The 16,017-nt window shown below is 37.7% G+C and overlaps 1 protein-coding gene across 2 annotated transcripts in view; it reads left to right on the top strand.

Moving 5' to 3' along the window:
• erp44 (endoplasmic reticulum protein 44) overlaps positions 1-16,017 on the top strand; it is a 65,271-nt gene that overhangs the window by 41,829 nt on the left and 7,425 nt on the right. For both annotated transcript variants that reach the window (XM_033992442.3, XM_033992441.3), the window contains exons 2-8: positions 3,300-3,372; positions 3,981-4,020; positions 4,486-4,601; positions 5,936-6,120; positions 8,782-8,897; positions 10,130-10,187; positions 11,835-11,951. In XM_033992442.3, the coding sequence (XP_033848333.1) occupies positions 3,300-3,372; positions 3,981-4,020; positions 4,486-4,601; positions 5,936-6,120; positions 8,782-8,897; positions 10,130-10,187; positions 11,835-11,951 (705 nt within the window). The remainder of the gene's footprint in view (positions 1-3,299; positions 3,373-3,980; positions 4,021-4,485; positions 4,602-5,935; positions 6,121-8,781; positions 8,898-10,129; positions 10,188-11,834; positions 11,952-16,017) is intronic.

Genomic DNA, 16,017 nt, shown 5'->3' with positions numbered 1-16,017 from the left:
TTCATTTTTTTTTTTTGTATCGGGGGTGTTATCGGTTAAAACCAAAAATCGGAAGCCCTACTTATAATTTATAAGGTCATGCAGGATTCAATGATAATGTGGCAGATTTTATTATTTTTTTTTAAATTGCTTTATAGGCGTGTAGGCGTGTTAGTTACTGAAATCTCAGTCAACTGAAGAAATATAAGAGGATAATTTCGTACCACTTAATTTGCACCAATGAAACAACCTCGTTAATCCTACTGATGGCCTATCAAATGCTTAGATGACAGATATGGTTGTATTTTTGGATGAAACAAAATACTGTACATTTCAACAAGAATTGCATTCTTCCATTTACTTCGTTGAGCACAAGGTGGTTTCAATAAATACTTTCTGATGTAAATACAGGCCTACTATGTGATAGTTTGGGATATTCAGTCTGTTTAAAACAGTATGTAGGTGTTTCATTTTTAAAATAATTTTTATATATGATTATAGTCGAATAAACCGCTACCGAATAAGACCATTTTGCTACCTATTTTCCAGGCAGGTAGCAAATCCTCACTACTGCCTTAAAAAGTTAACTTCTCGGGGGGCTCCCGAGTGGTGCATCTGGTAAAAGCGCTCCGCGTGGAGTGCAGGATGCGCTCTATAGCCTGGACGTCGTTGGTTCGACCGACCGTGGACGGGAGCTCCCAGGGGGCGGTGCATAATTGGCTGTGCGTCGCCCGGGGGGAGGGAGGGTTAGGTCGGCCACGGTGTCCTCGGCTCACCGCGCACCAGCGACCCCTGTAGTCTGGCCGGGCGCCTGCGGGCTTGCCTGTAAGCTGCCCGAGAGCTGCATTGTCCTCCAACACTGTAGCTCTTGGGTGGCTGCATGGTGAGTCCGCAGTGTGAAAAAAAGCGGTCAGCTGACGGCACACGCTTCGGAGGACGGTGTGTGTTCGTTTTCGCCCTCCCGAGTCAGCGCAGGGGTGGTAGCAGTGAGCTGAGCTTAAAATAATTGGGCATTCCAAATTGGGAGAAAATAATGAAAATAATTGGCAACGACTAAATTAAAAAAAAAAACACCATATAACACCAGGTCGCAACCTGGGTAGAGCATGCCAATGTGAAAGGGGCTTTAGCTGCACAACGAGCTGAGACTTAAGCCAAAGCAGCAGGCACTGCAATTTAAGATGTTACCATATTGAAAATCAGTAAATGTAGCATGGGTTTTGTACTAAAGCAGTACCATTTTAAGAACGGTGACAGGAGAACGCAAATACTTGGAACTGTAATTAGTAAGTGTACTCCTGAGAACAAAAAAACATTTAGGGAATTAAAAATTAAATGTACTGCAGCTTACTTGATTGCAGTAGAAAAACTGCCATTCACTTAAACTTAACTTTCAGATTGTGGCAATAAAAAAATAATGATTTTAGGAATATCTAAAATATATGATATTGTGTTTGTGGTGCATTTAATAACTGAAACTTAAACTTGTTATTTTACTGAAACAATAAATGGTTACATATACATAAAAAAAAAAAAAAAAAAGCAGGCTGTGTTACATGCTCTCAGGACTCCACTAACTAACACTGAGCATAAAGTTACTGTTTTAGTATTACTTTAGTGTTTCAACAAGTTGTATTTTATGCACTTGAATATGGTAGCAACCAACTTGCTCCTAAAGTAGCGCCAAACAATTAGATTTGGTGACCACATTTTTTTTGGCCGAGGAGCAATTAGCTCCGAAGGCATAAAGTTATTCTGGATCCCTGTCTAGGCTGCCGGTTGACATAATATTCTTTCTCTGGCCAATAATTAGCTTTATATATGAATCTTAAGCAAAATTACACAACATCCTACACTTTCGCCTTGACTTTAGTTTAGTAGCCTTGGTGCCCTCATAAATGTATTGAGCTAAAGGCTATTTTGGCCTTGCCCTTTTTGTTGCCAATATAGAGCCCTGGGATCATCTGTTCTCCGCCTTGGTTTTTGGTCTGTACCCTGAGCTCTCAGCCCTGTAATACTTAACAAACGGTGATATGGAGGTTATTAATAGCCTTCGTTATGTGCTCTCTTGTGGCATTACTTGTGGGTTACAAACGTATTTACGTATTTCTCAATGAGGAGCATGTACCTGCTGTAATGGAGCCTCTCTCTGGTCACTCTCGTTTGCTCTTTTAATTAGCAGACCCAGACACAGAACTTGCAGTTTCAAGCACTTTTATTATTTACAGAAGTAATAAAAACAAAAACCTAACTCCCACGTTTTATACACACAGTTTTACCCTTTTAAATAACACTACGGTTCACACAGTACCTTTTTTCTTGGTTCCCCCAGCTCCCTGGTAGTCTCTCCCTATTAGAGCTCCCAGCTCTCTTTATATTCTGTGGCTGTTCCCATTTGACACAAATTAGCCCATATGGGAACAGCCATAGTCTCACATGTATTTGGCAGGGATAAGAATTAACCCCATCCCTGCCAACCACCACCAAAACACACAACACCAATACTTTCTGTACAGACATGGCTTTGCCCTGCCTCACTACCTACTGCCTCCATAATAACTCCTCAAGGTTTTTCTCTACCACACACCCATCACAATCGGTTAGTAATGATCAGCAGTCAGATTTGATTGCAGATCATGAAAACAGAAGCATTAGGAAAAACACCTGCACGTTTGTTAGCAGTGGGACTTGCTCTCTGACCTCTAAAGCGGCTGTTTTTTCTGAATGTCCCAAGAAAGTCTTAATAGGAGGCAGGACAGATTTTTTTTCAACAAAAAAAAAAATATACAATTATGTTTGATATTTGCAGCACTTGTAATTACGTCTGCATGTACACAGACAATAATCCCAGATTTACAAGACACTCCATATAGTGTTGTAGGGGGTAGTATTTTATGAGCTGGTTTAATGTATCATTCTGGTAGTAGGAAATCTTCTTTTCCGGTACTGTAAAGCAATATGAAGTGGCATGCTTCAGTGCGAATACTATTGTATCATTTTCTATCTCGGCAGGCATTTTATATTATAAATACGGAGAGAGGAAATGTGCTTTTAAATGTGTTGTATTTCAGTAACTTAATAAATGTAATTCTCAACATAGGAGCTTACTGATCAAGCTTACAGCTTAATGTTGTCTCACATATTCTAAACTCATTGCATTTCTGATCTGTGAATGTAGAATTAATTTTGCAGAAAAGCAGAGGCATTTCTTTCCATTCGTATTCTCAATTGTTTTTCCTTTGCTTGTTTGGTTTTGAAAAAAAAAAAAAAACATAAAAAATGTGACACCTTTATTTACGGTTTCCTTTTTTTTTTTTCAGGTAACATGGATTTACACTCCTGCAAGAAGCGAGATAACAAGTCTTGATAGCGGAAATATCGACGAAACCTTAAGTGAGTGAAGCTGTTAGATTTCTTGGTGTTGGGTAAACATTCATTTGATTGACCGCTGGTGATACTTAACCCTGAAAAATCATGCCGTATTAAACAGAATTGCAGAAGAAAATATATTCCCTCAAACTACATAGAAATTGCATAGGGACTTTAAATGTACAGTATGATGCTATTGATTTTAAGACATTGATTCCTCCAATATGAGATTAATCTTAATTTGATACATAATAACCTGCATTTTTTCTGTATGGGGGAACCAGCCCTCTAATCAAACTTAAAAACCTAATTACATCATAACTATCTTAGGTAATATTAAACACCATGAGCACCTAGTTCATTACTTGGACACCTCCTATCATTCAGTCCTGGGCCTCAATCAGAGACTGACACGTGTGTCAAATTGTGTGGTGGTTTTGTCTTGTGATTTGGACTGTGTGAACTGGGGGCAAAGTTGGAACCCCTGAACTCTTTTGCTTATGATATGAGCCAACATCTAAACTAAGGGCCATTGAAGGTGAAAAGCAAGTGTATTCACCCTGCTGTGGTAGAAAGGGTACCCATGCAATTCACCATGTAATTTTTAAAATTTTCTTTTTTTTTCTTTTCAGACAATGCTGGTGTTGCTTTAGTGAATTTTTACGCAGACTGGTGAGTTTCTGAACTGTGTGCTTTCTTGGTACTGTATGAACCACACTGTTATTTTATAAAGTTACAGGCAGTGGGTCTGAGGGGGTCTTGTGAGATGGCAATAAAATACAGTTAAAACTTACATTAATACCACCTTGGGAACAACTTTTTTATAGACCTGATTATGCTCCTGTGATATTAACCTGTCACAAGAAATGTACCTTCAGTAGTAAGGCCATGTTCTTTTGTTCCCTAGGCTGACCTTGATAGAGAGGTTTTACTATATGTCAAAACAGGGCAATAGATACAACATGAAAAAAATAAATACACTATTCTGTTGTTGTACTGACTGCCAAGTCAGACTGGTTACAAGTGACCCTTGAAGAGAGAGATGCTGAGGATTGAGGGTGGTGTTTGATATGATAGATAGATAGATAGATATTTTATTTTTATTTTACTATGCTGTGTCGCTGTGTTTGTAACCAGGTGTCGGTTCAGTCAGATGCTCCACCCAATCTTTGAAGAGTCTTCCAATGTGGTCCGAGAGGAGTTCCCAGACCTCAAGCAGGTGGTCTTCGCCAGGGTAGACTGCGACCAGCACTGTGAGTCAATGCGAGAGATCTGCTCCACAGGACAGTCAAGCTCAAAAAAATCAAATTAAACAGCATCTGTAGTGTCAACTACATTGTTCTGTAATTTCAGCCTTTGCATTGCACTAAAAGTAGCCCGTGTTGGCAGTCCTGTTTGTTTACATTCCACAAAAAGGACACCAGTTACCCCCTTCCTTGAAATATACTTACAGTACCACTAGATCACTCTGTGAGCATCACGCTGCTGCTGCTAGTACTACAGTGCTAGCTGATATATCACAAGCTGCATTATCTCAGAAAACGAAACAAATTCAAAATGGATGGTCTTTTTCCTTTTAAATGTCATTTTATTTTATTCTACCGATTTTTACATTTGCCTGGATTTTATAATTTAAAGAACAGTTTCACTGTCCATCACCAGGTGGCACTATGCGTTGAATTAAAACAAGAACAAAAAAACACCTATTTAACTAGGCCTACAGCAGGATTTCAGAATGATATTTCTTTTCAGTCTGTCTGTCAGAGATGTATCTATGTGACATAGTCATAATGTCACTTCTCTGTTTCCATTTCATTCTCAGCATATATAGGGTGTGAAAAAATAGTATTTCCAGGTATCCATAAACTGGATTTACAGAATAATTTATGAAGGGATCAGGCAGGCTGAGCCCCCTCGTCTCTTGTTTTGATGCCGTACACTTTAAGCTCTCTCTCTCACACACACACACACACACACCAGGCATCTGCAGCCAACCCCAGTCTTTTGTAGATAAAGAAAATGAAACAGAATTATAGATGTGCTACAAACTGTTTGATGGCTAATGACAGAACTGCACTTCCCTCTGTAGTCAGTTTAAGATGTTCTTGGTTGGGGAAGGGAGGTGCTGGGATGGTTGCTGTTTAGTCTCCTACTGAGTGGTTTAAAGAAACACATTTAGAAAATTAACCCTATGCTGAATCTTTTATCTATCTTATCTAGAATCTTTCCATGAGTTTGCTTTGTGTGTGTTTTTATCACTTGACTAACTGCTGTTCCCAGTCCCTTTTCTTTTGCCAGTTAAAACTGGAAAATGTGCTCGAGTAACGACTTTGTCAGACTAGCGTTTTAGCTTTGAAACACAGACTTGTGTGGGACATTAAAATAAGCTACATTTGTTTAATTTTGATATATATAAGTGCATAGGGTGCTGTGTAAGATACAAGCTGATTTTCACCCACTCAAGGTCAGAGCCTCCAGTAAGCCAGTAGATGCTGTGATCTCTTGTGGAGTAGATATCGCTTGTCTTGTACAGCACCCTAACAATCTTTTTTGTTTAACATGTGCTCTCCTCTTTCTTCCTTCCCAGCTGACATTGCCATGAGGTACAGGATCAGCAAGTACCCCACGCTCAAGCTGTTCCGTAATGGCATGATGATGAAGCGCGAGTACCGGGGTCAGAGGTCGGTCTCGGCCATCGCTGACTTCATCAGGCAGCAGAAGGTGGACCCTGTGAAGGAGATGCATGACCTGGAGGAGCTGAAAGCACTCGATGTGAGCCAGCTTGCTCTGAATTAGTGTACCGTGTGGGACTGTCTGGGTTGTATTATTTTGACGCCATTCATAAGATTAAACCCTGTCTAATGCTCAAAGCCAAAGAATAAGCAAATTTGTAGAAAAAAAGAGAAAGCTTCAGTAAGTAATGCTATTGGTTATCACAAAACAATGATACAGTTCTCCATTGTATACTTGCATACAGTACCTTCAATGACAGCTACGAATGCTACAAGTCAACAAACTGCCATACCTTAATGCAAACGTAAAACCAACCTTTGGGCACTTCTGTCACATACAGCGCTTTGGTGTTTAATCCTTTGACTGCTTACACTAGCCATAATGTGCATCTCATTTTGCAAAAGGTTGTGTCTTTTGACGTCTCAATAGATTTACATTTAGAGTACAACACAATTAATGCAGTTGCTTCCCCTGAGGGTAACCCCAAATTAGCAGCATGTGTTTATACAACTAATACAAAGAAAATTAGATCTACATGGCATGGTTATATTCGGAACAATGTAGTCTTTCCTCCCACTGCCAGAAGTATAGCACAAACAGAATTTAATTGATTAGAAAAATAATTAAAGTGGAAATGCTTGGGATAAATAATGTTTTGCCTTAGACATGTCTTTGTGCTGCCATTTTATACTTCAAACTCAGAATGCTCTAATTTTAGTTTCCTCGTTGAAGTTTTGACGAAATCTACAAGACCCTGCTACAGTCCTATATTATGGTAAAATGCTGAAGTTCATGAATGAAGCCATGTACAACCACACCTGTAATAAGCATGGCCAGACAGAATACGCGCCTGGCGATTTTTGGCGAAAATGCACGGAATTCACTCAAGACCCCAGGAAATGTAAATAAAAAATGTAGAATTCCAGCGGAATTCAATGTATTCAAATGATGCGCGAAATAAAGTATTGCCTAGTGTCACACTACAACAGGAACAAAAGTACTAGCACAACCATGCACTACATAGATCTTAAAAGAAACAAACAAAAAAAAACAGTAAAGACTCATATAAATTAACTACATCCGGATTCATATTGCTGTATGACACTGTCCATGGCATTGGCAGAGTTCGTTGCTATGACAGTTGCATTTCCTGTCACATGATCAACACACAATACTGAAACAGTATTGATCGCTACCAGTACTGAGTACAATAGTTATTAAAAATTAGACAAATGCTAAAATCACACAAAAACAGGAAGCAAAACACTGATGCCAGGAAAAAATATGTTTCAACCAAAATTAGTCCACAGGATCGTGCTCAACAATTTCCAGACGATTTCTACGTATGCTTTTTTACACATTCTGTCAGCACTCAATCAATTACCTTCGGAAGCAGACAGAGTTTGAACACGTGAAATCTCAGGCACAGCATAGAAAAGCAAAACATCAAGCAGATAAGAATACACAGTAGATTGATTAATTAATTAATTAATTAATTAATTAATTAATTAATTAATTAATTGATTAATTGATTAATTGATTAATTGATTAATTGATTATTACATTTGTTTCTGTTTTGCACTGTAGACATGGATAGCAAATCTTGCCTTCAAGTTTTGTGAACAAGCCAACAGCAGCATTAAGATTATTAAGAGAACACGAAATCATGGATCAGCTGTCTAGTTTCATCTGTTTAAAGATTCCTAGTAGCCTAAGTTTCGAATAGTATACATTTATTATGTCAGGCATAGATCGTATGATTCACATTAGTATAGTTACTGTATGAAAACATTGAATGTTATTTGGTGAGGGTTAAATTGAGTTCTCCATTATAATAAATGAAATATTAAATGCATTGTTTACATTTAGCTAAACATGCAAAGCTTATTTTCTGACACTACTTTATATTTTTTTATGGGTTTAGCTGATAGTTTCAGCCAAATGCTTTTTTTAAATAAACATTATGAAACGCTGTCTTAATAAATATTGTAGTTTCAGAAAGTTTGGGGAAATTATTATTATTATTATTATTATTATTATTATTATTATTATTATTTAATTTATTATTACCCTAATATGTGACATGTGCTGGTAATAAAAAAAATGCACTATCTTGCTTAATTTTACTAAGTATCTTATAATTTAAGATTTCAACATTATGGATAAATGCACATTTTTGTGACCAGAGGTTAATAAACAGCAAATATGTACATTGCAGTATGTTTCATATCATTTTTATTCATAAAACAAAATAGCCTTTTACATATAATCAAATATATTAATTTCTGCAGATTTTCCGCAGAATTTAGGTAAAATGATCAGCAGAATTTGGTAAAATTCCCTGCAGATTCTGTCTGGGCCAGGTAATAAGCTAACCTCCCCAACATTGAAACTAAAAAAATAATTCACTAACTCCAATGCGGTGTAGCTTTGTTTTCAGAATCTATACAACATTTGTTCAAAATATATATGTTTTTCATTAAACTTAAAGCGGCACAGTAAAGAGAATAATCTGAAGTAGTTGACTTGCTGCTTTATCAGAAGATAGCAAATACAGAATTCTGACTGTCTTGATTTGGAGCTACTTGAACTGTTGAACATGGATTCCTGATGCAAACGTGAAGTTTGTAAAGATGTTAGACATCATTTGGTGCTGATATTGTTGGATTGTAATACTTTTATTTATCTCTCCTTCCACAGAGAAGTAAACGAAACATCATTGGCTATTTTGAGGGAAAGGATTCCGAAAACTACCGAACATTTGAGAAAGTGGCAAATATCTTACGAGATGATTGTGTCTTCCTTGCTGCACACGGGTATGCTTTTTTCAGTTGCTGTTGTAAAATAAATTATCTCAGTTGCGCTGATCTGCTGTTATCCCCCCTGTATGTTGTTGTAGTAAACAAGAGAACTTATTTAGAGAAGTCACAGAAACATACATGCGTATTCTTCTGGAAAATCTGTACTGTAGCAAGTTAGATTTTTGTGAACAGGAGTAAGCATTAGTGAAATAGAAAAAGTGTGGGCTGCCAGAAAGATCTTTCCAAATGAGTTTACAGTAGATACAATATTAAAATGCAATACTGCCTTTTTTAGTATTAGATGTAATATGGTGAATATGGAACATAAGAAAGGTTACAAACGAGAGGAGGTCATTCAGCCCATCTTGCTCGTTTTTAGTTGTTAGTAGCTTATTGATCCCAGAATCTCATCAAGCAGCTTCTTGAAGCATCCCAGGGTGTCGGCTTCAACAACATTACTGGGGAGTTGGTTCCAGACTCCCACAGTGCTCTGTTTAAAAAAAGTATGTCCTATTTTCTGAATGCCCCTTTATCTAATCTCCATTTGTGACCCGTGGTCCTTGTTTCTTTTTTCAGGTCAAAGTCCCCAGGGTCGACATTGTCAGTACCTTTTAGGATTTTGAATGCTTGAATCAGATCGCAGCATAGTCTTCTTTGTTAGGAATAAGTCTGTGCTTCTCATTCTTCAAATGCAATGTTGGATATTAAAATTCCCTGTCACACCACATTTCTTAATTCTACTGGCTTTTGAGGTGTATGCCACAGAAACACCCCGTTCTCAGTCTGCGACACTGAAAGCAATGCAGGAGAGCAACATTAATATCATTGCCTTCCTTTCATTATTGAAGGTTTTTTGATTGTTCTAATATAGGCTTGCTATTTAATTAATGACACAGCTGTATAATTCAGTCTGCCACTGTCATGTGTGCCCTTGAGGGGGAACAAACCCTCAGAACAGTGCTGTGCACTGCGCTTTTTATTCAAACCTGTCACTCTGCTCATTACTATCTGTATACGTGAGCTGTGAGCTGCCCTCTGTTTCAGCGTACATCTGTATCTTGCAGCCATTTCCAATGATGCGTGGGGTGTAGCTGCAAGCACCCCAGTGACCTCTAATAGCCAGGAGGGAAGACGCATTCAGTTTTATTGACACTAGGTAGTTTCAACGCCTTTTAGATTATTTTTTTTTCGCAACCGATTTACATTCCAAAGCCAATTTTTCTGTGTTTTTTTTCCCTCTTAATTAGGAGTCTTTCGAAGCCTGAGAGGTTTAGTGGTGACAATGTGATTTACAAGCCACCTGGGGTGAGTTGATCAGCCTTCTTCCCTTTGTATTGCATTCAGGTGTACCTGGTAGCTGCTTCTGGTGCCTTGTTTCACATAGGCAGAAAGACTAAATTCCAGTGGGTTATGAACAAGTGCAGCTGATTATTATTATTATTTTTTTTTTTTAATATAAAACATAAGCTGAAATTCAGTTTTCATAGAAATGGTGAAAGGAGCAAATCTGTGGTTGACTGTGACCATATATAATTTTTCCTTAACTTAATACACATTTGTGCATGCCAGCATTGGTTTAAATAAAGCTCTATATTTTAACCCGTATCTGTCTTTTAAATATTGATTTTGAATATTTAAATATTTCAAATATTTCAGTTTTTGTTTCAAGAAACCTCTATTTAGTATGATAACATTCATATTTAAACTAAATATTATGAAGTATGTTGCATGCATATTTACAGTTTCAAAACATCTATAACTTTAATCAAAACATGGTTTAACTACACTCATTATGTTCAGTGTGCCATCTTGTCTTCCACTGTGTGTTTTACAGACCCTCAAGAATGTTTATGTAATTGTGTAACAAGCACTTACCTAGACATGCACAAGGAGGTTTGAGGTAGAGTTCACTGAGGTGCCAACTTGTTGTTTACAATATTTACAAGTGGCTTTGAATTTATCCGAGGCATTGTCTGGTATAATGAAACGCAAAGCAGCCTTAGATCCGGGAAATAACATGTTGGTAACATAAGCAAGTACTATGTGAGTGACTTGAACTTGAACTGAAGACAGGCAGCTTATATATACCAATCCCCTTGATTGCCTCGTAATTGAGATGTTTGAGAAGGTTTTCAAATGAGGACTATTAGTTTATACAACTTCAAAAACCAATTACCCAGGCGAAGAGACGAGCTGTAAAGTGAGGCGCTAAACCATTCTGTTACTGTTTGATAATTTGTCGGTAAACCAGGTGATTGATCAAAGATACATTACTTGTTTGATTTACTTGGAGTAAGTAGTGGGGTTCTGAAAAATAGCGTTATACGTCCCTCGCGTGTTGCTACAACTGTTTAAATAATGTACCTGTAATTTATTTTCATTGTTATCATCCTGACAACTTTTTAGACTTATAACTTTAAACTCTGTTTCAGAGCTATTTTCTAAATGGCCACTCTATTGCACTGTGGTTTGAGATCTGTCCTCTGCTTTTCTGTTCCGTACCACATCATGGATTGTTATTGCTGTGTTACCTGTTTGACAATGTGGGCAATAATCCTTACACTATCAGTGCACTAGAGCAACCATTTTAAAAACCACTTTGAAAAAGACTTAAAAGGTATAAGTGTAAAAAGTTGTTAACAACGAAAATAAAAATTACAGGTATATTTAAACAGTTGTAGCAACACGTGGGGATGTGTAACGCTATATTTTTTGCAACTCCGCTGCTTACTCTTTAATTTGTGTTTTTTGTATAAAATTTGAAAACTATTTGAGAAGTTTGCCCAATATTTAAATAATTTCAAATCATTATTTGTTTGGAGACTAAATATTAAAATATCTTCAAATACATATTTGAAATATTTGACATTTCTAAATGTAATGTTAAATATGAATATATTTATCCCACGTCTGTTAAAAAATACCTGTTGTCTCCTTCTCTGCTGCTCGCAGGATAACTCCCCAGATATGGTGTACCTGGGCTCCTTGAGTAATTTTGACCTTACCTACACTTGGGCACAAGACAAATGTGTTCCCATGGTTCGAGAAATCACATTTGAGAACGGAGAGGTAGGCACATGATTACCTAATCTTGATCTGAGCTTACTGCACTTTTTTTTCAAAAATGTGTTTTTTATTTCTATATTGATTTAACGTGAAAGAAAATCCAATTTAGAGAAATAAACTGTTGAGGTACAAAAAGTTTCTAATTGTTAAATGTTCTATGCTGATGCTGAGCCAAGTCTGGGTCATCGCAATGCAATAGTTCTGTGTACAAAGTTGAGATGCCAGTTAGGAAGGAATCCTGAACTTTTGGAAGTGCATGGGGACAGGGTGTTAATGTTGGGCTTGTATAAATGGACTCTGCAGAGATGAGAGCCGTGCAGGGGCAGCTACTGGAAGATGTTGGTGTCGAGAGAAACCAACAGTGACATGAGCCACGTCTGCCACTAGGGTTCACTACACAGCATAATATGAAAAGTGCCTACAAATAAAATGAGCGTGAGCATGGGCAGAATTTTTAACAAGTCCATTTACTGATCTTCTTATACAATTACATACATCGAAGAGTAATGTGTAAAAAAGATGTGTTTGGAGTACATTGGTTTGTGATTTTATTTTTTATAACAGATTTAAATGTAGACTTGCACTTTGTCGCAGACAAAAGTATTGGCACACTGTGCTAATTATACCATAATTCAATGATAATATCATTGTACTTTGTAGAATGTTTTGATACATGGCTGCATTCATTCAATCTTCAATCACATGAATGTCTCCAGTCCCTGAACTGCTAAAACATCCTCATATCAGCTAACCACCTCCATGTTAGATACAAGGTTTACTTCATTGAAGGCTTTCCATTTTTCCTCCAAACATACTATGTATGGTCTGTTTTTGTACCAGATTATTTTCATAGTTCTTATCAAATTTGACGGATGTTGGAAATAATTACCTCTTTTTCTGGCTGTTTTCTTAATGCAGCTCAATCAGTAAATATATTTTTTAATGAGTTCTATAACATTTTTACAGACTTTTAATTTAAATGTGTCAATACTTTGGTCATGAAGAAATATCTGAAATTGCTTAAGCTACCATAAATGTTGTATTTTTGGTCTGTCAATAAATTAGTGGCTAATGTTCACTGAATGCTTGTATTTTACATGTTTTCTTGAATTGTCTTATATTTAAGTGTCAGATGCCAATACTTTTGACTGTGACTGTATGCGACTGTAAATAGGATAACAAGATTACTTCAGTTTATGTATGATTTTCATGCATGTTGAGGGACAGGGGAAAATACTCCAGTGACTATCGAGCTGCTGGGCCAGATTTTCTATGTTTTGCTCTACTGTTTATTCTCAAAATGGAATTACAAAAAAAAAAAATGCTGGTCCTGTTTCTTTGGTGCATATGAGCCCTTAAATTAACATCTGCCTACACTGTTTTTCCATTTAGAAATTTTGCACCTGGTGAAAAAGTACAGTAAATCTGGCCTGCTGTGTTAAATTACTGTATACATTTATTTACATTTTTTTTAAGAAATGTAATTGTTTTAACACAAAATTCAGCATGTCAGTTCTTTACACATGTTCTTTAACACTTCACATCAAAGCAATATAACAGGACAGGAATCATTACAATTCCATTGTGTTCATGTGTTTTTTGGCACAGATTGCTGTGTTTAGTATTTCAATTGCGCTGCATGTTGGTGTACACTTAAATTCCTGTATCAGATTGGAGTGGGAAAAAAAAAATCATGAATAGATTTTCTGTGTAATGTAGCAAGTGCCCCCCACCCTCATTTACATCTCATTAATCCAAAATAGATTGCAGATATTTAGCATATTTAGCCCTGCATGATGGGTCTTTAGTGTACTTTTCCCACAGTGTAATCCTTAGAGACAAGAGCTCCAGTCAATGCAGGCTTGCAGTGAGTTTGGTCCTGTTCCCTGTCAGTCTCTGGTGCAGCTCTCCTCTGCTGTTTGTACAGGCAGATGTTTGTGATTCAGTCTCGTTCCCCTGTGGCCTCCTGCCTAGCAACCTGGGTGTTCAAAGTCTGGCTGATCCCATTACCTAGACAATACCAGGCTGCCATCGCTGCTCCAATACTGGCTTCAAGTTCTTAAGACTCTGTCCAGCACAGCCAATATGCACAACCACTGCCTTCCAGGAAAACCTGTTTGTTGTGTACGTTACAAGGACTACAAAACCCCCGGGCCTTCACACTGGGGGGGATGGGGAGGGGATGGTTGACCTGCTTGGAGGATATCATTGCCACACGCAGACACAAAATATAGAGGGTGATTTGAACTGAATTGGCAAAATTGCACTGCTGCAGTGGAAAGACCCTTCCTAACCTAACTGAACATTTCTTTAAGAGGTGGTGTGCGTGCGTGCGTGTGTGTGTGTGTGTGTGTGTGTGTGTGTGTGTGTCCCTGGGAAAATTCTATACTGGATGTTATCCCGACAATGGAGCACCTCATTGAGAATGTGGACAAAGCAGTTCATTCAGTAATATTTCGGCAGCAGTCATCCCCCTGATTTGTGGTCCTTGAATTGTGGTGCCCACTGTTTGGTGCCTCCTACCACCTTTCATTGCACTGCAGTAAATGTATTTTTTTTCTAAATAGAAACAAAGTGTCCAAGTTGAGGATTATGCATTTTTATGCAGCTTTTGAAAAACAAACTTGACTCTCTCTGATATATCACCAAGATAATGCAACATCTTTAACCTGCTGCTCAACACACATCTCAACCAACTGTCTGTGCCTCCCAACTGCGTCTTGTTTCCTATTTTTCTATCAATTTAAGTGTTTGTTTGGGTTTATATGTAACTACATGTTGCCATTTGAAAATGACAATGATATTCTGCACAGTAATTTGTTAAAAGTGTAACTGGTGTAAGCTATTGCAAAATTGAACCAATTAGAAGCCACAGTAAATTGAATTAATTAGAAATTTGCAACCCAATTGCTTTTAAATAACAACCCTTGGTTGTATTTGACGTTATGCCATGTTTCAGGTTGTTTTATGGCCACACAGAATACCAGGTATTTGAGAAGGAGAATCCACAATGGGCTAAAGCAGGGGGTCCCTCCTATCGGATCAAAATGTATACAGAGAGCAGAAGCAGTGACTTTCTAATGTCATTTCCAGCCTCTTGACTCTTGACAGGGATAATGACTTGACTCTTCATGTGATTTCTCATTGTGATGCTTATAGATAAACACCTAAGACACTGATGTAGAAGAAGGATTTTCAAATGCAATTACATAGTTTCTGTTACCCTCAATGCAAGTCCAAAACACGTCATTACAGCACTTTACAAAATGACTTAGACAAATTAAGTGCTCGGACTGGCTGAAGATGATTCCAAACCCTGTAAATATCTCAGTACAACCGCACGGTTTAGAACACAGCCTTGTCACACAAAAAGGATATCCCTACGCCACAAATAACAGGTTTAAAAGTGCCATTTGTCTCCTAATAATAAACAGACAATGAGTGATGTACCTTTAGTAAACTTTAATCTTTTGGATCAATATACATTTGAAACCTGGCTAGCAGCCAATTTTGAGGAAAATTAAGAAAACAAAGATATTCCAGAAACTGTCAGTAGACAGTATATTAGACATGATATTAAAACAGTATCACCAATTTAACCTCACTAGTAAACCTACTTAATTTGTCTCAACCAAAATTGTGGTCTACTTTTCTGGCAGAATGCTACCTCACAAAACTTTAAACAATAAAAATAATTTTAAAGCCCACTCAAAGGCGTGAGTGTGCCAGTGATGTCTGTATGCAGTAGTTCTCTCCGTGGAGCGGACGCTCTCCTCCTCGATGTAAACACAGCACCTGCCTGTATAGCCATGGCGCTGCAGTCGCCTCAAACGTTGGCGCTTCTACCTTCTTAATAAGACGTAAGCTCCTGGGCACCCCACCTCCCCAGCCAATCAGCACCTCCCAATGAGCTCAGCTCTGGGCAAACCTTCCTGTTTTCCAAAGCAGTAGTGCAGCTGAACCAGCGCCAGGGTCCTCCCTGTCACAAGCATGTTATTTAGCACAGGAGAAAAAACACCCATTACAATTGTAGAACAAATAAGGAGGACTACTTACAAGCTCTCTCATC

The sequence above is a fragment of the Acipenser ruthenus genome, chromosome 3 (assembly GCF_902713425.1).
Source record: "Acipenser ruthenus chromosome 3, fAciRut3.2 maternal haplotype, whole genome shotgun sequence".
Taxonomy (NCBI): Eukaryota; Metazoa; Chordata; class Actinopteri; order Acipenseriformes; family Acipenseridae; genus Acipenser; species Acipenser ruthenus.
This window is presented reverse-complemented; position numbering and strand designations above follow the sequence as displayed.